Here is a 21,117-nt window from a genome sequence, read left to right as displayed (position 1 = left end):
TCAGTCGGACTCATGGCTCAGCCTGTAATCCCAGCATTTTGGGAGGACGAGGTGAGAGGATTGCCTGAGCCCACGGGTTCGAGACCAGCCCGGGCAGCTTGGCAGGACCTCGTCTCTATAATAAATCAAAAAGTAGCCGGGCGTAGTAGCGCACGCCTGTAGTTCTACTTGGAAGGCTGAGGTGGAAGGATCACCGGAACCCAGCAGGTCGACGCTGGAGTGGCAGTGAGCGTGCCACTGCACTCCAGCCTGGGTGACAGAGTGAGACTCCAACTCAAAAAAAAAAGAAAAAAGAAAAAGAAAAATTCTTCAGCCTCCAACCCAGGACTCCTGAGTCAGAATCCGGGGTGAGTGAGGGGATAAGGGCCTATCTGAAAAAAGAAAGTTTCTTGGTAATTCTTGTGGAAATAGTCTTTGGATTAGGGCAGGGACCGGGTAGAGAAGAGAGGGTGGATATAAAATATATTTCCAAGGTAGAGGCAAATATAATTCCTGACAGAGTGGAGAGGAGAGAACTGCTTAGACTATTTTTGGGTTTTCTTGTTTGCACAACTATGTGGATGGATGGTGATATAGGTTTCTGAGTTAAGGAAGGCAGATAGGAGTTGTGTGGGAGAAGAAATGAGGGTGCCAGAGGGGGAAGAGGTAGTTTTGGGTGTGCTGTGGGAGGAGCCTAGAGGCAGGTTTGGTAATATTCTGTATGTAAACAGCTTGATACAGGGAACTGGAGCTTGGTGGAATAGAGCTGAAGATACAGGTTTGGGAGTAAACATGTGGGTATTTGTTGGCACTATGGATTTGGATGAGATCATTGGAGGAGAGTGTGTAGTGTGCGAAGGAAAAGAGACTGTGGACAGAATTCTAGGGACAAGTTTGCAAAAGTCAGTAGTGGGAAGAAAAGCCAAGAAGAGATTAGGCAAAGAGGAGTTTGTATATTGAATACCTAACCAGATGACTCCTTGGAGGGAGGAGTTCCTTCAGGCGTTTTCAACATTTGCTGAAGCCTAACAGAAATCACACAAGCATTTTTCAGTAACAAGACAACCTAAAACATTAAGTTTATTTGGCTTGAATTATATCAACCCAGTCTGATGAGTCATACCATTTGATGCTGACCTGAAGTTCTGAATGGTATTTATAAGTCTTTGATTAGAAACACATTCAGACACATGTTTGTTAGGAGACAAATAATGCTTAGTCAGTCGTGTCTTCCAAAACTCAACAGTTGGGAATATAGTTTGAGATTCTTGGTGGGGAGGAAGTTGAAGCATTGTAGGGAACAGAAATGTTGACCCTCTGTGTGTCATGTCCTGTTCCTGTGAGAGGAGTTCATTGGGGAAGGAACTTGAACTCATCATTTTGAGCAGTTTAAATGTAGGGACCAGGATCAAGCTGATTGTCCAAAATAAAGTTTTAGATTTATCTGTGCATAAAATGGCTTCTGACTTGCCTTGGGATTGAGAGCTTTCTGCAACACTTGGGCATTGACACCCTTCTTCAACATGAGTGTTCAGGATTGTGGAGCAAGAGATTTTCTAGAGGCAGGGAGGGGACATGGGGGATGGGGGAGAGAAGAAAGGAGGGTGGAGGGAGGTTGGCCTTTCAGCTTTCACTCTCCAGGTCCTGACCAATCTTTACACACTTGAAGTTCTTCTTAGAAGCAACTTGGTTGACCACATTACCTCCTGAGTAAGTTTACTGCTGAGTGACCTGGTTAATTTTTATTTCTTATCTTAAGCGAGCCTAGGATTTCACTGTGAAGCTAAGTAGTGATTGAGCCCAAGGAAGCTAGTAGGATGTGGGAAACTTGAAAAAAGCGGTGTGCACCTTTAGCTAAGAGCAACTGAAGAGAGTTGAAGCTGGCATCCATTTCCCTTGCTCGCTTTCTCAGAACCCATTTGAGGAATATAATGGGGTAAGTATAATTCTTTTAATTGTGTATAGCAAGAGCTCTAGAATTTTATTGTGAGTGAGAAATCCTTTGTGAAAAATATCTTAGAACAGGGCATTGGAAAGAATATTTATTTATTTTGCCTAGCCAGAGCTTGACTGTCTTTATTCGCGAGAGCCAAGAATAAGCATGAAAAGGTAAAACCCAGGCCAGGTGCAGTGGCTCACGTCTATAATCCCAGTAGTTTGGGAGGCCGAGGCAAGATGATTCCCTGAGCCCATGAGTTCGAGACCAGCCTGGGCAACTTGGCAAGACCTCATCTCTATAATACATCAAAAAACTAGCCAGGTGTGGTGGTGTGCGTCTGTTAGTTCCAGCTACTTGAAAGTCTGAGGCGGAAGGATCACTGAGCCCAGAAGATTGAGGCTGTGGTGGCCTGAGTGTGCCACTACACTTCAGCCTGGGTGACAGAATGAGACTCCAACTCAAAAAAAAAAAAAAAAAAAGTAAAACCCATTGACAGTTCAGAAAGAAAGAAATCATAGCCTTGAGTCTCAAAATCTTTTCCTACTATCTTTTAAGTGTAATGTTTGGTTGGAGAGCCACATTCTTTTCTGCCCATGTTCTGATGGAGATGCTGTTTAATGTGAGACGTGGCTTTCTCATGCTGGCTGAGAGTTGGACTGCTACTTTGGCATGGGCTAGGGCAGAGGAGGGCTGGCGTTAGGAGTATACTGGTGGGTTTTGTCACAGTGGCTTTTTTATCTGGAAGGTCCACAGATGTCTAATTTAAGCTGGTACCTCTAGAGCCTAGCACCAATACCTGAAACATAGTTAAAACACATGGACCAATAGAATGACAGGTCAGGAATTCAAACGGGGTGGTGAGCTCTTGAGGTCACAAACCCATGCCTTAGACATTCAGTAGGGTCTGGTGGGGCACTTTCAACACAGGCATTCAGAGAATGTTGGTGAACAAAGGGAAAAGTGCAATTCTGTGTTGACTTGAGAGAACTCAGCAAGGTGTCTTTCTGGACTGACCAGAGCGAATTCTCCGTGGAAGTGGAGACCTTTGTAAGTACAGCATAGGAGGACAGGGCTAGACACTTGTGAATTCATTTATCACCTAATGTGTGCTAGGCACTGTGCTAGGTACTGGGGATGGAAATAAATGACAAATAAAATAAGATCTGTGCTCTCAAATAACTTAGTGTAGTAGAAGGCAGAAAGAAGTGAATCGTTAATTATTGTATCTCAAGGAGTATGATAATTGTTATGATAAAGAGTAGGGTGATACTGGACCATAGCATGGGTGGTGGCTAGCAAGGAAGATTTCTCTGAGAAAGTACTACTTTTGAAGGATAATAATAGCTATAATGTTGAGTATCTACTAAATGCCAGATACCTTTCTAAGTATTTGTGGGTATTCGTTTATTTCATTCTCACAATACCCCAATAACATAGATATGATTATCATTTCCAAATCACCCCCGATCTTTTTTTTTTCGAGTTGGAGTCTCACTCTTGTTGCCAAGGCTGGAGTGCAGTGGCATGCTTATGGCCACCGCACCTCGTCCTTCTGGGGTTTGGCAATTCTTTCTCAGCCTTCCAAGTAGCTGGAACTACAGACACATGCCACCACGCCCAGCTAGTTTTTGTGACTTATTGTAGAGATAATGTCTCACCAAGTTGTCCAGGCCGGTCTTGAACCCCCAGGCTTGGGCAATCCTCTCGCCTTGGCCTCCCAAAGTGCTGGGATTGCAGGCTGAGACACCGTACCAGGCTTTATTTTTATTTTTTGATTCGGGGGTCTTACTATGTCACCCAGTCTGGATTGCAGTGGCGTGATCACGGCTTACCACGACCTTGATTTCCTGGGCTCAGGTGATCCTTCCACCTCAGCCTCCTGAGTAGCTGGAACTACAGGCATATGCCACCACAATGGCTAGTTATTTTTATTTTTCGTAGAGATGAAGTCTCACTATGTTGCCCAGGCTGGTCTCAAACTCGTTGGTTCAAGCAATCCTCCTGCCTCAGCCTTCAAAAGTGCTGGTATTACAGGCATGAGCCACCGTACCTGGCCACCCCCAAATCTTAGAATAGTCAAGATTTGAATGCAGGCAGTCCAATGTTAGACTCCTCAGGCTCAGTCCCTAAACTATATTGCTTCTGGGGTGGGAATTAGTGGGACAAAGATGGGAGAGAGAAAAGACCACGCCAAGTCAGGAGAAGGATGAATTCAAAGGTGGAAGCGACCAGACGTGGTGGCTCACGCCTATAATCCTAGCACTTTGGTAAGCAGAGGTGAGATGATTGCCTGAGCTCAGGTGTTGGAGACCAGCCTAAGCAATCTGGTGAGACCTCGCCTCTGCAATAAATCAAAAAATTAGCTGAGAGTAGTGGCACATGCCTGTGGTTCCAGCTACTTGGAAGGCTGAGGTGGAAAGATCACCTTGAGCCAGCAGGTCAAGGCTGTGGTGGCTGTGAGCATGCCACTGCACTCCAGCCTGGGCAACAGAGTGAGACTTGGACTCAAAAACAAACATAAAAACAAAACAAAAGAGGAGGCAAGCAGGAGGACTTGGGTGGAGAGTAGGAGTGAGAACTGAGGGAGCCAAGAGGTGAGGTGACAGTCTGATTGTGAGGCTATTATTGTTGAAATAAGGAGCTGGAACTCTGTTTCCAAATGATGGGAAGCTTAAAGAACTTTAAGCCAGAAAGAGACATGATCAAATCTGCCTTTCAGTAAGATCATTGTTTCAGTGTTAGGCTAGACTGGAATAGGGCCATATTGGCAACATGAAGAGCAGTGAAGAGTCCATTAACATAATCCAGGCAAGGAGTGATGAGAGCTTGGTCTCAGATGGTGGCCATCAGAGTGATGAATGGAGACTGAGTGGCTTTGAGAGACAGGAAGTGGAGACTGCAGGACTTGGTGTCATACTGATTTTGGGGTGTATTTCTATTTCACATGAATCCTTACTCGTGGAGTACAAGTTAAGAGAAAAAGGTGATGGATTCAGTAGTGGGCATGCTCAGAGTGAGACTCTGACTCAAAAAAATAAAAACAAAAAACAAAAAACAAAGCAAAGAGATCAACACTACTGCAAATGATGTATCATAATAAAAATAAGTTTTATTTACAATTGCCCAGTACTTATTTGCCAAGCCTTGTGTTAAGTGCTGCACATAAATTAACTGATTTAATCCCCACAATAGGTTTCTGAAATGTTTTACATTTTAACACGTAAAAGGGAGGAAATGTAGAGAGAGATTAAGAAAGCTGCTGTGTTACTAAGAAAACAAGTGGCAGAACTAGGACTCAGATCCTGGGTTTAATCTTGAGACTTCTATACTAATGCTGTTTAATAAGGCTTTCCACAAGGATGGAAATGCTCTCTGTCTGAACTTCCATTAATGTGGAAGTCACTAGCCACATGTGGATATTGATTGTTTTGTTTTTGACTTAGAGTCTCACTCTGTCACCTAGGCTGGAGTGCAGTGGCACAATCATGACTCACTGCAGCCTTGACCTCCGGGGCTCAGGTAATCCTTCTGCTTCAGCCTCCCAAGGAGCAGGGACTACAGCATGCACCACCACACCTGGCTAATTTTTTTTACGTTTTGTAGAGACGAGTTTTCACTAGTTGCCCAGGCTGGTCTTGAACTCCTGGGCTCAAGCAATCCTCCTACCTCGGCCTCTCGAAGTGCTGGGATTACAGGCATGAGCCATCACGCCTTGCTCGATTTCAGGTATTTGAAATGTAACTAGTGCAACTAAGGAACTGATTTTTTTATATTTTTTGAGTCGGGGTTTCACTCTGTCACCCAGACTGGGGTGCAGTGGCACAATCATGGCTTACCACAGCCTCTGCCACCTGGACTCAGGGGATCTTTCTGCCTCAGCCTCCCGAGTACCTGGGACTACAGGCGTGTGCCACTGTGCTGGCTAATTTTTTGTAGAGATGAGATTTTGCCATGCTGCCCAGTTTGGTCTCAAACTCCTGGGCTTCAGCAGTCCTCCCATCTTCGCCTCCCAAATACTGAGATTACAGTGTGAACCACCGCACACTGTGTATTTTTAATTAATTTAAATTTATATAACCACATGTGACTCGTGTTCACTGTATTGGACAGTTTGGTTCTCTTCTTTCTTTGGGCGTTATAAGCATATTCATCATAATTGAAGGCTTGGGTGTGGATAAGATCCTCCACCCAGCTGGGTGCTATGGCTCAAGCCTGTAATCACAGCACTTTGGGAGGCAGAAGTGAGAGGATTGCCTGGGCTCAGGAGTTCAAAACCAGCCTGAGCAACATGGGGAGACATTGTCTCTACAATAAATCAAAAAATTAGCCAGGTGTGGTGGTATGCGCCTGTGGTTCCAGTTACCTGGAGGGCTGAGGTGGAAGGATCACCTGAGCCCAGCAGGTCGAGGGTGCGATGGCCATGAGCATGCCACTGCAAAAAAGCACTCCAGCTTGGGCAACAGTGAGTGAGACTCTGACTCAAAAAAAAAAAAAAAAAGAGCCTCTACCTTCAAAGAGATGTACTGTATTGTAGCAGATTTTGTTTTTTTTTTCATAAGTCACGGGCATTTTTGAGAATCTGATAAAAGCTGTAAACCTCTGTCAGGAATGTACAGTATTATTGCACATTACATTGATAACAATTTCAGAGGTCCATGAGTAGGTTTCCCTAGTGAAAAACAGGAAGGAACCCAATAGATCATAAACTCCTTGAGAGCAGAGACCTAGTCTGTTTTGCTTACTGCCCTAGACATAGTATATAGATTTTAGAACAATGGCTAGTACATAGTTGATATTTGGTAAATTATGAAATGAGTGGGTGACTGAATGAGTCCAGGGAAACATTTTAGGACCAAGTAGAAGAAGAACTCATGAAATTCCCCCCACAAAGAAAAGGGAAAGTAGGGTGAGACACAAGTAGCAGCAGAGAGTGGGGTCACAGAAGGCAAGAAGTGTGGTGTTTCAAGACTGCAAATAATCTTCAATGTCAAACCTGCTGGGGAGTCAAAGAAGATAAGGATTTAACTGTTGTCATTGACTTTGACAGGAACAGAAATCCCTCATGACATAATCAAGGACTAGTGGGCACGGGGTGCAAATTGCAATGAATTGATTCATAAATCAATGGTGAGGAAATAGAGGCATTGAGTATCAAGTTCAGTATGTTTCAGTCCTGCTGACCTTCCCAGAATTATTCTTAAGTTTTTAAAAAATACACATTCCCACCACGCGCAGTGGCTCAAAGTAAGAGGATTGCCTGAGCACATGGGTTCGAGACCAGCCTTGGCGAGACCTCATCTCTACAATAAATAAAAAATTAGCCGGGGTGGTGGTGCATACCTGTCGTTACAGCTACTTGGAAGGCTGAGGCAGAAGGATCACCAGAGCCCAGCAGATCACAGCTCTGGGGGTTGTGAGCGTGCCACTGCTCTCCAGCTTGGGCGACATAATGAGACTCCAACAACAACAGCAAAAAACACATTCCTGGACAGGTTTGGATTCCAACATGACACCAACTTGATAAATTTATGGAGAAGCCAAAGAATCTGTATAATAAAACTCCTGAGTTTTTTTTTTAAACTTCCTTTTGTAGTCTTCACTCAGCTCCTGACTTTATATGATACCATTTTGATGGAAGTTTGGCAGTCACCAAGTAATAGATGTTTCAGTAAAATGGCTGTGAAGAGGAGAAAAAAATAAAAGAGTTGAGACAGTTTCTCTTTTTTTTGAGACAGGGTCTCACTCTGTTGCCCAGACTGGAGTGCAGTGGTGTGGTCCTGGCTTACTGCAGTTTTGACCTCTTGTGCTCAGGTGATCCTTTTGCATGCATCACCATGCCCAGCTAATTTTTTTTATTTTTATTTTTGTAGAGACAGTCTTACTGTATTACCCAGGCTGGTCTTGAACTCCCGGGTTCAAGCGATTCTCCCGCCTCAGCTTCTCAAAGTGTTGCGATTACAGGCATGAGCCTCTGCTCCTGACCGAACTTTAATTTTTTTTTTTTAAAGACTGACATGGGCGTGTTTAGAGGTAATAAAACTACTCAATAGAGATGAATTCCTAAATCTTTGGCCAGCTACACCCACCCACCCCCAGGCCCCGCCCCACAGATTCCCATGGGAGCTATTAAGTAGATGCACATCTGCTAACTTGGTCAACAAATTCTCAGTTTTCACCTAGAGCCTATTATTTTCTAAGTAGTGTTTGAGAAGATTGAGGTATATTGTGTAAGGAATTGGCAGTACCCCAGTCACATCTGTTTACTTATTTTCTATTATTAGACTTTCCTGTACTCGCTTGCCAGGTGACAAACAGAAACTATTCTCCCTTACTTTCCACATCTTGCTACCTGCCTTCTCTTTCCCCGACACCTTTCCTACTTAAACTGAAATTGTAAATGCCAGAGTCAATGTACATGTGGAAATAATTCAGCATGAAAACCCAGCTGTCTCTTCTGCCAGTGGTAGTGGGGCCCTACTTTTCAGCCTAAGGATCTCTTCTGTTATCTTCCTTCTATCCATGCATTGAATGTTTCAAAATCTTTATCTGCCAAACTGTAAGTAGTAAGTACAATAGATGTCTTCCATTTGTGGTAGATAGCTACACTTACCAAGGGCCAGATACTACCCTAGACACTTTCTTTTTTTCTTCTCTCTTTTAATTTTCTTTATTTAAAGATGTGGAGTACAATTCAGGGTTAGGTATACAAATGTTCATTATGCAGGTATCCTTGTTGATGAAGTGTGTCCTCCCCATCCTCTGACAGTTTCCCTCAACTGCCAATCCCACCCCCCCTCCCCTGGCAGTTTCCCACTACTGCCAATCCCTTTCTTATAGTATTACGATAATTGTTCACGATAATTGTTCAAGGTCCAATTATGAGTGAGAACATGTGATACTAAGTTCTTTGTTTCTGTGATACATCACTCAGTATTATAGACTCTTAAGTCCATCCAGGTTGCTGTGAAGTTCATACTCTAGACATTTTCTTTTCTTTTTTTTTTTTGAGTTGGAGTCTCACTCGGTCGCCCAGACTGGAGTGCAGTGGCCGCTCCCGGCCACCGCAGTCTCGCCTGCTGGGCTCCGGCGATCCTTCCGCCTCAGCCTTCCGAGTAGTTGGAGCTACAGGCGTGCCCAGGTGGGTCTCGAACCCACGGGCTCAGGCAATTCACTCACCTCAGCCTCCCAAAGGCGCGGGATTATAGGCTGAGCCACCGAGCCCGGCTCCCAGCTGATTTTTAAAAATTTATTGTAGAGATGAGGTCTCGCTGCCCAGGTGGGTCTCGACTTTCTATAAATGATTTCTAACCGAGCATGGTGGTTCATGCCTGTAATCCCAGCACTTTGGGAGGCAGAGATGAGAGGATTGCCTGAGCCCACGGATTTGAGACCAGCCCAGGCAACATGGTGAGACCTCACCTCTACAATAAATCCAAAAATTGGCTGGGCTCGGTGACTCAGCCTGTAATCCCAGCACTTTGGGAGGCCGAAGTGAGTGGATTGCCTGAGCACGCAGGTTTGAGATCAGTCCAGGCAACTTGGCGAGACTTCATCTCTACAATAAATAAAAAGTTAGCCTGGGCATGGTAACGTGCGCCTGTAGTTCCAGCAGTGCTTGGAAGGCTGAGGCGGAAGGATCGCAGGAGCACCCCCCAAAATTAATTGGGTGTGGTGGCACACACCTGTAGTTCCAGCTACTTGGAAGGCTAAAGTGGAAGGATTGCCTGAGCCCAGCAGGTTGAGGCTGCAGTGGTCGTGAGCGTGCTACTACACTCCAGCCTGGGCGACAGAGTGAGACTCCAACTCTAAATAAACAAACAACCAAATAAATAAATATTTTCTACCATTTCTACCTTCACTGTGATCTTTTTTTTTTGAGTTAAAATCTCACTGTGTCCCCTAAGATGGAGTGCAGTGGTATGAACATGGTTCACTGTTCAGGGGATCCTCCCACCTCAGCCTCCCAAGTAACTGGGACTACATGCATGCACCACCATACCTGGCTAATTTTTTTGCTTTTTTTGTAGAGATGAGGTTTCACTATGTTGCCAAGGTTGGTCTCAAACTCCTGGGCCCAAGCAGTTCTCCTGCTTTGGCCTTCCAAAGTGCTGGGATTGCAGGTGTGAGCCACTGCGTCTGGCCTCTCACTGCTGTCTTTTAAGGAATGCACCGTTAGCCACATCTGACACTTAGAAAAGTGAAATCATTTGCCCAGTCTTCCTCTGCTAAGTGGCAGAGCCAGGCGTAGAATGTGCATCTCTAACTCCAAATCCTGAACTCGGATAGTGGTTGGATTATTCATAGCTTAATCCTCCACACAGTTCTATAAATTGAGGATTAAGTTGTGAGTAATCACAAGAGGTCTCTGTTTTTTGGGAAATAGGCTAAGAAGGGATAAGTGACTTGGCCAAGGTTATGGGGCCAATAAGAAACAAAGCCAGGAAGCAAGGTTTGTCTGCCTCCTTGCTATTGCTACCGTATCACTGCCTGAAATAATGTATTTCCCCGTTTTTAGTAACCAAAGGCTTTTGTAACTGCCACTGGGAACCTTTTGAAGCTTCTAATCAGCATGAAGTAATTGGCGCTGTCTAGATTGCTGTGATTGCAGCCAACACAAAGACATGCAATATGTTAGTCTACACAGCCTTAGTGTGGGTAAAGGTAGTTTCCTTTGAAAATACTGAATTAGGCTTGGAAATATTAAATTATAGCTTGCACAGTCCCATGACTGCTTGGGACCACTTGAATCTCTCAAGAACCCCCTTTGGACTTAGGAGGCTGTGACCCTTTAGAGCTGCCTGGAAGAAAAGCTGTTTCTATTTAGGCTGCACCTACTCAGAAAGGTTGCCATGTTCCATCTTTCTAGCAGCAAAGCTGTGCCTTCCGGAGGGCAGAAAGACACCTTCCTAGTTTGGCCTGTACTTTCTGCACATGTCTGGGGTAGGGGAAGGGAGGAAAGGAGGTTACAGGAATCATGAGAATTTGCCCAGCCTGCATCGCAGCGCTTCCTGGTCACAGCCTAGTGAATTTCTGCCTTTTGAAGCATGCTTTGGCTCAATTGCGGCAGATTTCTCTCAACTCTTCCCAGTAATGTGACCTAGGATAAGCTCTTGCCCCATTGCTGGTGGAGAACAAAGCCAGCATTCTGCTTCAACTGGTTTCCCTCAGGAGTATTCCAAAATTTTAGGAAGAGCTTCCTTGCCTTATTTAGTAACTTGCTAGTGTTCCAAAGTTTAATTTATACAGTGATTTCTATCTGAAGCTTGAATTGACAACAGGAGGGATTTAACTCATCCTAGTGCCTTGTTTAGATGTCTTGGGGGGAATGGCAAATAATTGCTTTTACAAATTCCCTTTCTTGCAATGTTAAGCCATTTTTCAGTCATCTGGTGCCCAGGCGAAGTCATTCCAAATCCTTGTTTAGAATTTTCTTATTCAGATTTTCTAACAGACATTTTCATCTGTTAGTGCCCTCTGCTGGACTTTCTCCAAGTTCTTTTCAGCTTCCTTAAGCCCAGACTGGATACCTTGTCCCACTAAGGCCTTGAATAATATGGAGTGGATGGGATGTGATCTTTGACTTTGTAGCATTCTGCATACCTTTATAAACATGCTACTGTGGTGGTTGCTTTTTTCATGGCTTTAGAAGACTGGCAGATTTATTTAAGGAGCAGTGTGAACTCTCGGAGTCCAGGTAGCCTGTATCATTTGAAAAGGCTTCATGTAAAAGAATAACTAAGAGCCGGGCTCGGTGGCTCAGCCTGTAATCCTGCACCTTTGGGAGGCTGAGGTGAGTGGATTGCCTGAGCCCGCGGGTTCGAGACCCGCCTGGGCAGGCGAGACCTCATCTCTCCAATAAATCAAAAAATTAGCCGGGTGTGGTAGCACGCGCCTGTAATTCCGGCTACTCGGAAGGCTGAGGTGGAAGGATCGTCAGAGCCCAGCAGGTCGAGGCTGCGGTGGCCGTAGCGGCCACTGCACTCCAGTCTGGGTGACAGAGTGAGACTCTGACGCAAAAAAAAGAAAAAAAAAAAAAAGAATAACTAAAAGGGTGTATGTGAGAGGGTGAGGCAGTGTCTGTATCTCTGGAAATTCTGCTCAAAAATATCATTTCTTAGGATTGAGTAGAGGAGTGGTTGGCGTTCATCTAATTTATTTATTTTTGAGTTAGAGTCCCATTCTGTTGCCCAGGCTGGAGTGCAGTGGCACGATCACGGCTCACCGCACCTTTGACTTCCTAGGCCCAGGTGATCTTTCCGCCTCAGCTGCTCAAGTACCTTGGATGAGAGGTGCATGCCACCATGCCCAACTAATTTTGGTATTTTTTTAAGAGATGAGGTCTCACTGTGTTGTCCAGGCTGGTCTTGAACTCCTGGGCTCAAGCAGTCCTCTCGCTTCAGTCTCCCAAAGTGCTGGGACTAAAGTGTGAGCCACCAGACCTGGCTATTTAACTTATTTAAAACTATTGAAAATTCAGAGTGGGAGGAGAGAGGACCAGGACTCTTCTGGAGGCATGGGAGGCGGAAAGACTATGTATTCCCTATATCTGTTGCCACCATGGAATTATTCATAGTCCTCCATCTCTTTTTTTTTTTTTTTTAGTTGGAGTCTCACTTTGTCGCCCATGTTGGAGTGCAGTGGCACACTCACAGCTACTCCAACGTCGACCTGCTGGGCTCCAGTGATCCTTCCACCTCAACCTTCCAAGTAGCCAGAACTACAGGTGCGCCCTACCACTCCCGGTTAATTTTTTGATTTTATTGTAGAGACAAGGTCTCGACAAGTTCCCCAGGCTGGTCTCAAACCCCTGGACTTAAGCAATCCTCTCGCCTCAGCCTCCCAAAGTGCTGGTGTTACAGGCTTGAGCTACTGTGCTTGGCCTGTAACTGCACTCTTTAAATATATGAAAACTTTGGGAGGTGAAGGCAAGAGGAGGATTTCTTGAGTCCTGAGGTTTGAGACCAACCTGGGCAAGTTGGCAAGACCTAGTCTCTACAATAAAACAAAAAATTAGCCTGGTGTGGTGGTGCACGCTTGTGGTTCCAGCCACTTGGAAGGTTGAGGTGGAAGAATTGCCTGAGCCTAAGAGGTCAAGGCTGTGGTGGCTGTGAATGTGCCACTGCACTCTAGCCTGGGTGACAGAGTGAGACTCTGACTCAAAAACAACAAAAAAGGAATACCTTTTCTTCTCATTCCTGCTTCTCCTAAATTAATCCGATTTTAAGCGTCAGCACAAAAATCTGGTTGTCAAGACAGTCTTCTCTTACTGGTCCCAGAAGGACATGACCTTTCTGTATTCTGTATTCCATATCATTTAATCTGTACTTGTGGGAATTATCATTTTCTATTAGTTAATTAATTAGAGGCAGAGTCTTACTGTATTGCTCAGGCTGGTCTTGCACTCTTGGCCTCCACTCACCTTGGCCTCCCAAAGTGCTTGTATACAGGTGTGAACCACCATTCCCAGTCTCATGTTTACTTGTAAATGTAGTTATTTATATGGAATCTTACATTCCAGATTTTATGCACCTTGAGAGGGAAGATCCTTGTCTGATACATGTCTTTTTTCCCCCCATAACACACATGTGACACATACTGTTCTCCATACTTCACATATGCTCATTCTTTAAACCTCACAACAGCCTTACTACCTGTCTCCACTATGTAGGCAAGGAAAGTGATGTTCAATACATTGCTTAGGGTCATATAAGAACATGGTGGAGCTTGGATTCAGACTCAGGCAGCACACGCCAGAGTGTAGACTCTTGACCGTTGCGTTGATGCTGTTTCTTGTTGGTGTTTGCGCACAGAGAGAGCACTCTATAGATACCTGTTAAATGCATGCAGTTTGGTATCTCCTCATTACATAGTTTGAAGGTGACCCACTGTTGCTTTTGTCTCTTCCATCTGTTTTCCAAGTCATGGGAAGAAAGGCCAGAAGGGGTCGCCAGAAGCTTGACCCTGACTATAGTTGCTGATTCCTGACACTCCTGATTGGTTTCCCTTATTGTGGTTCCAGTTTGGAAGTCAACAATGCCATCTAGTGGGACAATTTGCTAATATCAGCTTGTAATCCCTTTTCTTTTCTTTTTTTTAAATTTTGAGTTGGAGTCTCTGTCGCTCTGGCTGGAGAGCAGTGGCACGCTCCTGGCCACCGGAGCCTCGATCTGCTAGGCTCAGGCGATCCTTCTGCCTGAGCTTTCCAAGTAGCTGGAATTACAGACATGTACCACCACGCCCAGCTAATTTTTTGATTTATTGTAGAGATGAGGTCTTGTCAAGTTGCCTGGACTGGTCTCTAGCCCGTAGATCTTCTCTCCTCGGCCTCTCAAAGTGCTGGGATTATAGGCATGAGCTGCTGCGTGGGGTACCGGAATCCCTTTTCTGAATCCCGGGTACATGGCAGTTTAGTACTGGGAGTCTCTTTTGCTGGCTTGATTTAAAGTTAATTTTTGTTGTTGTTGTTGCTGTTTTTGAGTTAGAATCTCACTTTGTCACCCATGCTGAAGTGCAGTGGCAGGCTCACAGCCACTGCAGCCTCGACCTGCTGTGCTCAATCCTTCCGCCTCAGCCTTCCAAGTAGCTGGAACTACAGGTGCATGCGCTACCACTCCCAGCTAATTTTTTTTTTTAATTAGAGATGAGGTCTCACCAAGTTGCCCAGGCTGGTCTCAAACCTCTGAGCTCAGGCAATCCTCTCGCCTCAGCCTCCCAAAGTGCTGGGATTACAGCCGATTTAAAGTTTTGATTGCCAGAGGCAGGGTAGGGTGAGTAGGAAGAACTTGGCTAAGCTGGGGTCAAGTTTGACCTCTTTCTTGAAGAAGCTGTAATGCTGAGTGTGGTCATTTGTGCTGGTTGAGCCCTACTGACTGTTGTAAATGGTGTTCCCCTCACATATGTTGTCCGTAGTATAGACTGGTAGTCCTCTCTTGAGGTTTACCTCTGGGACTGTGTCTGCTTTGGAATTTGAGCTCCAGTCATCTGTTCATTGCCTACTGTTGAATACCACTCATCCCAGTTTATCTATAAGGGGAGCTTGATGCATGCAACAGGTCAGTCCCAAGTATGAAACCTCAAGGGTCAACGGCACTTACATTGAAATTGTGTTATTAGGGCTTTTTAGTAGGCAGGTCCAGCAGAGCTGGAGAATGTGAAAATGATGAGCGGCCTCTCCAGAGTAAATGTGCTGTGTGTAAAGGAAAGAAAAAAGTGTTGTGTACACAGTTCTGCCAAGGAGCTGGAGGCTTTGTGGTTGTCACTGTTCTGGTTCCTGGTGTGTGTGTGTGTGTGTGTGTGTGTGTGTGTGTGTGTGTGTGGTTTCTTTGGTGTGTGTTTGAAAATGAGATGTAAATTGCTCCTAAGGTTATGCATTTCTTGCTAGAAGAACAGAGCATAAGAGCATGGTTATAACTGTAACCACCAAGAAATCCAGTGCTTGTTTGGTTAGGGTGTATAAGCACTGAAGCAAGCACTTTGTCCACAAGATTGTTTGGACTTTGCATCTGGGCATCTAGGCTATGGAATATACTCTGTAGCAATCAGTGCATCTTACTGCAGCATGTAATCCTCTGGAACCAAGAGATAGTTTTGGTTATACTGTAGCTGTGGTTACAGTGGCATTTATGGTAATAGGAATGTATTATTAATAAAGCCTAAGTAAAGCAGGGGTCGGCTACCTTTCTCTATAAAGGCCCAGATGGTGACTAATGTAGGCTTTGCGGGCCTAATGGTGCCACAACTAAATTTATTCGATTCTGCCTTAACTACTCAGCTCTGACACTGTAGCAGGAAAATAGCCAAAGGTAATATGTAAATGTGGGTGGACCTGTGCTCCAGTTAAACTTCATTTATGGACACTGAAATTTGAATTGCTTGCCCTTTTCACCTGTCAGGAAATGACCTTTTCTGGATTTTTTTTTTCCTCCCATTTAAAAATGCAAAAACTGGCTGGGCATGGTGGCTCAGCCTGTATGTAATCCCAGCACTTTGGGAGGCCTAGGTGAGAGGATTGCCTGAGCCCAGGGGTTCAAGACCAGCCTGGGTAACTTGGTGAGACCTCATCTCTACAATAAATCACAAAAACTAGCCAGGCGTGGTGGCATGCATCTGTAGTTGCAGTTACTAGCAAAGGTGAGGCAGAAGGATCACCTAAGCCCAGCAGGTTGAGGCTGCGATGGCCATGAGCATGCCACTGCACTCCAACCTGGGCGACAAGAGTGAGATTCCAACTCAAAAAAAAAAAAAAGCAAAAACCAATGGTTGGGTGTGGTGGCTCATGTCTTTAATCCCAGCACTTTGAGAGATCGAGGCAACATAGTAAGACCTGTCTCTACAAACAAACAAACAAACAAAACCCTGTTCTTTGACTCACGTCTGTTGTCTCAGCTACTCAGTAGGCTGAGGTGGGAGAATCACTTGAGTCCAGGAGGTTGAGTCTGTGATGAGCCAAGAATGTGCCACTACATTCCAGTCTGGGCGACAGAGTGAGACCCTGACTCAAAAACAAATAAACAAAGCAATAAGAAAACCATTCTTAGCACACAAGGCTGTACAAAAATATGTGACTCTGGACTTAGCTTGGGGGCTGTAGTTTGTGGACTTCTGATCAGATACCTGGAGTAGTTAATAATTATTAATTCATAAAAATTACTTGTTCATCAGCTATACGAGCAGTGAGTGTCATGAGGTATGCAGCTTTTCTTTCCCTGGAGTAAGATGAAAGGCAATTTTATTCCTCATCACCATAATATATGTCCTCTCTAAAGAACTCTGACTATGAACTGAAGCTCTGTAATTATTTTGCCTTCTGGGCTTTAAGGAGTGAAGGGATTCCACCCTTTTCCCTTTCCCTTCTCTTCTGCCTCATCCTCCTCAACCTTCCCTAGAAGCAGAGGCGGAGAAGCAGGCCAGGTAAACCTGGCCCCATCACGTCTTCTACCTTACTGGAATTCCCCCCGCTGTTCACACTTTTCCAAACCCTGCCACCCACCCCCCAGTCTGCATCAAGACCTGCAGTCTCAAGTGGGTTAAGGAATAATGGGATTAGCATCCTGTCTGAGAATTAAGAAAATGAGGTAGGGAGATGCTGGAGGCATTTGCTTTCTGGGATACATATAGCCAGTGAAGAACGTGGTAACAAGGTCAACATCCTCCTCCTCTGTCTTGGCTAGTGACAGGCAGTCTGTAGGGGTGACAGGTGAGCTTTTCACCAGGTTTGTGTCATTTTTCACATCCACTGTCTGACAGTGCACTCTCTGTGCTAAACTCACTTGGGGGAACTTTTATCGTTACAGTTTTGCAACCCCATTTCTCTGGCTAGTTGAAGTCTAAAAGACCTCCCCCAGGATTGAGAAAGAAACTGAAGCTAACGGTCCATATCCTGTCTCTTTCCTCAGCAGCCAACAGAGTAGCCAGCAGAGCAGCCACGATGATGATTCGAGCAGATTCCTGAGTCCTCGAGTGCGGGAAGAAAGGTAAGATCGTGTGAAGAGGGAGGGGATGGGAAAAGAGGTTATAGGGAATGGGGTGAAATGCTTGAGTATGACGGTGCTTTGCATGGAAAACTGAAGAGGAATGCAAAAGCTTCAGACCTCTGTGCTTGACTGATTAGAAAGATAAGATTTCACCCAAGAAGAGAGAGGGAACAGCACCCAGGTCGATTCTGAAGGCTCTTGGTGTTCAGCAAGGGGAGAACGTGCGGCAAAGCAAACATGTCAGGTAGAGGGCTTTGTGGTAGACTCAGGACTGTTTTGCTCTATGGATTGGATTCAGTGTGGGTCTGGAGGGGAAGGGGCACTTTGTGCCTGCGGTAGTGGACCGGGATGTCGTGTGTGGCGGCAGAAGGCTGCACGGGGTGGCTCGTGTGTGCTAGACATTAATGGAGAGTGAAGGGTGTAGGATAAAATGGGAATATGGAGCCCAGCAGTGCTCAGGTGAGCATTTGAGGTACAACCAGCCAAGCACTTGGGACAGGAGGACCAGCTAGTGTCTGCTTTGTGCAGTGCCTGCGAAGTAGATGGAGAGGTAGGTTTGTTGTAGCAGGTTAAACTTCTTTGTCCGCAAAAAGTGGCCTGTATTGATGTTAACTATAAGGAGGTCTCAGCTGACCTGTGACAGAGGCTCTGCTTTTGGTCTAACTCTGTTTATCGTTTTTATCAACAAGCCAGATGAAAAAGCAGAAAGTGCTTTTACCACATTTATCAAATTTATGGTGGACCCTTAGCTGAGAGGGAGTAGGGAACACCAAGAATGACTGAATCAATATTTAATTTTTTTTTCGCTTTTGTTTTAAATTCAGGGTCTTACTCTGTTACTCCGGCTGGAGTGATCATGGCTCACTGCTGCCTCAAACTCCTGGGCTCAGGTGATCCTCCAGCCTCAGCCTCCTGAGCAGCTGGGGCTACAGGTGTGTGCCACCATGTCCAGCTAATTTTTTGATTCTTTTGTAGAGATGAGGTCTTGCTATGATGCCCAGGCTGGTCTCAAACTCCTGGCCTCAAGAAGTCCTCCCATCTCAGTCTCCCAAACTTCTGGGATTATAGGTGTGAGCCACAGTGCCTGGCCTAAGATTTAATATGATTTTGAATAGAATAATTACCTAAGGAGGTAAAAAGATATGAAATTATATTTTTATATTTCAAAAGATTAATTTCTTAAGTGTAGGAGTGCCATAGGGAGCCTAATTTGATAGAATTTTATGTGAAAAATAATGTGAGGGTTTTATTTGTCAGCCAAATATGAGCCAATATTACACAACTACCAAATAACCTGTGAAAGTTTTGAATCTTAATGCAAGCATGGTACATGGATTTTGTTTAAAAAGGTCTCATTGTAGTATGTACTAGTTTGGACATATCTGATGTATTATGTCCAGTTCTTTGGAAGTGGATTTTGATTAGAATTCAGAAAATAATGATCAGAATAACTATTATTTAAGGATTGGTTGAAGGAAAGGGGATTAGCCTGGAAGAAGGAAGATTTAGGTGCCTATAACTGTACGCTTTATTTATTTTTATTTTTATTTTTTTGAGTGGGAGTCTCACTCTGTCGCCCAGACTGGAGTGCAGCGACACGCTCATGGCCACAGCAGCCTCCACCTGCTGGGCTCAGGTGATCCTTCTGCCTCAGCCTTCCAAGTAGCTGGAACTATGGGCGCATGCTACCACGCCTGGCTAATTTTTTAATTTGATTGTAGAGATGAGGTCTCACCAAGATCCCCTGATCTCAAACCCATGGGCTCAGGCAATCCTCTTGCCTCGGCGTCCCAGAGTGCTGGGGTTACAGACTTGAGTCACTGCGCCCGGCCGTAACTGCACTCTTTAAATATATGAAAATGGAATAAATAGAACTAGAAGGGAAAAGTTATAGCAAGAAAGGTTGCAGCTCAGGATAAGGAAGAACTTTTCTGTGGTTAGTGCTGTACCACCCAAAATAGGCCTTGCAAAGGACAGCAAGCCCTTATCTGCTGGGGATACATTTCAAGACCTCCCCCCTTCCAGTGGATACCTGAAGCTACTAATAGTACAGAACCTTATATTCTTTTTTCTCTGAGAGGCTAGATGTCTACAGAGGGACTAATGGGTGGGGAGTGTATACAGTGTGGATATACTGGACAAATGCATGATTCAGGTTCCGGCAGGGCAGCAAGAGATTTCATTTTTGTTTTGTCTATTTTTTTTAGAGACAGTCTCTCTCTGTCACCCAGGCTGGAGTGCTGTGGCACAGTCATAGCTTACTGTAACCTCAAACTCCTGGGCTCCAGTGATCCTGCTACCTCAGCCTCTCCAGTAGCTGGGACTACAGGCATGTGCCACTATGCCCAGATAATTATTTTTATTTTTGGTAAAGTTGTAGTCTAGCTATGTTACCCAGGCTGGTCTTGAACTCTTGGTCTCAGACGATCTTCCTACCTTGGCCTTCCAAAGTGCTGGGATTATAGGTGTGAGCCACTGCATCCAGCCCTAACAGCAAGAGATTTCATCATGCTACTCAGAATGACATGCACTTTAAACTTATGAATTGTTGGTCATTGTTTTGTTAAGCACTGGCCAGGCCATGTTTTCTTAGCTTTGGCTCCCTTCCCTACCTTGGGGAGACGAATCTCCTCTCTCTCATTTACTTTCTAAATAAACTTAGTTTGAAAACTTTGCAAAAACAAACAAACAGAAAAACCTTATGAATTGTTATTTTCTGGAATTTTCCATCTAATATTCTGATCATCGTTGGCTATGGGTAAAAGAAACTGTAGATAATGGGGTACGATTGTAATGAAGTCTCCCCTCTCTAGGAGTGTTCAAACCAAAACCAGGTGATGTGTCAAGTGAGATTCCATCCTGAGTGAGAGGGTGGAACCTTTCTAACTCTTTCTTTAGATTATAAAGTCTTGTGAGTTCTGCCCCAGTTCGCAGTTTTGTGTCCCTGATTAGCCAAAATTAACAGTTCAGTTCATCAATTTAGACTGAGTATATATGGAGACATGAGGCCCCCAAGGAACAAAGACTAATCGCTCTTGTCAAGGTGCTTAATCAGCTATGATCTGATAACAATTCCCTCTGTCCCTAGAGTAGCCTACACACTCTTTGCAGGCTTTCTAGATTTCAGCAGTCATACTCTCAAAATTAGTAGGGGCCACCGAGGTGCCCCAGCACAACTCCCTTTCCCTTTGCAAGCACCAGACATCGCCAGAAGTCTACCATCCACATCTGATCATGATGTCTTTGGTTGTTCTTCTATCGGTTCTATGACTGACACCCCCTCGACTCACGTTGTATTATCTTTGCTGCTTGGGGCATTCCTGGAAGAAATGAGTAAGTGCTTAATTGCACATACCCTAACACATTTTTCCCAAGGACATGGCTGGTAGCTAACTGGAGAGAGCACTGCCTTTTGCTTGATATTTGGGACTTTACCTTGATATAAATGATATTCCATCTTTGTCTCTGACCACTCACTCCTCCAACCAAATGAAATGTTAAAAATGTTCTCCCCCGCCGGGCATGGTGGCTCACGCTAGCACTTTGGGAGGCCAAGGCAGGAGGATTGCATAAGCCCAGGAGATTGAGAACAACCTGGGCAACTAAGTGAGACCTTGTCTCTACAAAAAAAAAAAGAAAAAAAGAAAAAAAGCTGTGTGGGGTGGTGCACCTATAATCCCAGCTAATAATGGGGGGGGGGGGGACAGGAGGGGCAGGGGGAGCGGG

General features: G+C 44.9%; 1 protein-coding gene across 2 annotated transcripts in view; it reads left to right on the top strand.

Moving 5' to 3' along the window:
* The window catches only part of GRAMD1B (GRAM domain containing 1B), a 273,865-nt gene that overhangs the window by 120,751 nt on the left and 131,997 nt on the right, over window positions 1-21,117 (top strand). The window contains exon 2 of one of the 2 annotated variants that reach the window (XM_021706540.1): window positions 17,314-17,391. In XM_021706540.1, the coding sequence (XP_021562215.1) occupies window positions 17,314-17,391 (78 nt within the window). Of the gene's footprint in view, window positions 1-17,313; window positions 17,392-21,117 lie in introns of those variants that run through there. The other variant, XM_021706542.1, reaches the window with a different exon arrangement.

The sequence above is a fragment of the Carlito syrichta genome, unplaced genomic scaffold, assembly GCF_000164805.1.
Source record: "Carlito syrichta isolate Samal-C Ts95f unplaced genomic scaffold, Tarsius_syrichta-2.0.1 Scaffold315753, whole genome shotgun sequence".
NCBI classification, from domain to species: Eukaryota; Metazoa; Chordata; class Mammalia; order Primates; family Tarsiidae; genus Carlito; species Carlito syrichta.
Note: the sequence above shows the minus strand (reverse complement) of the source record. Positions and strands in the feature narration are given on the sequence as shown.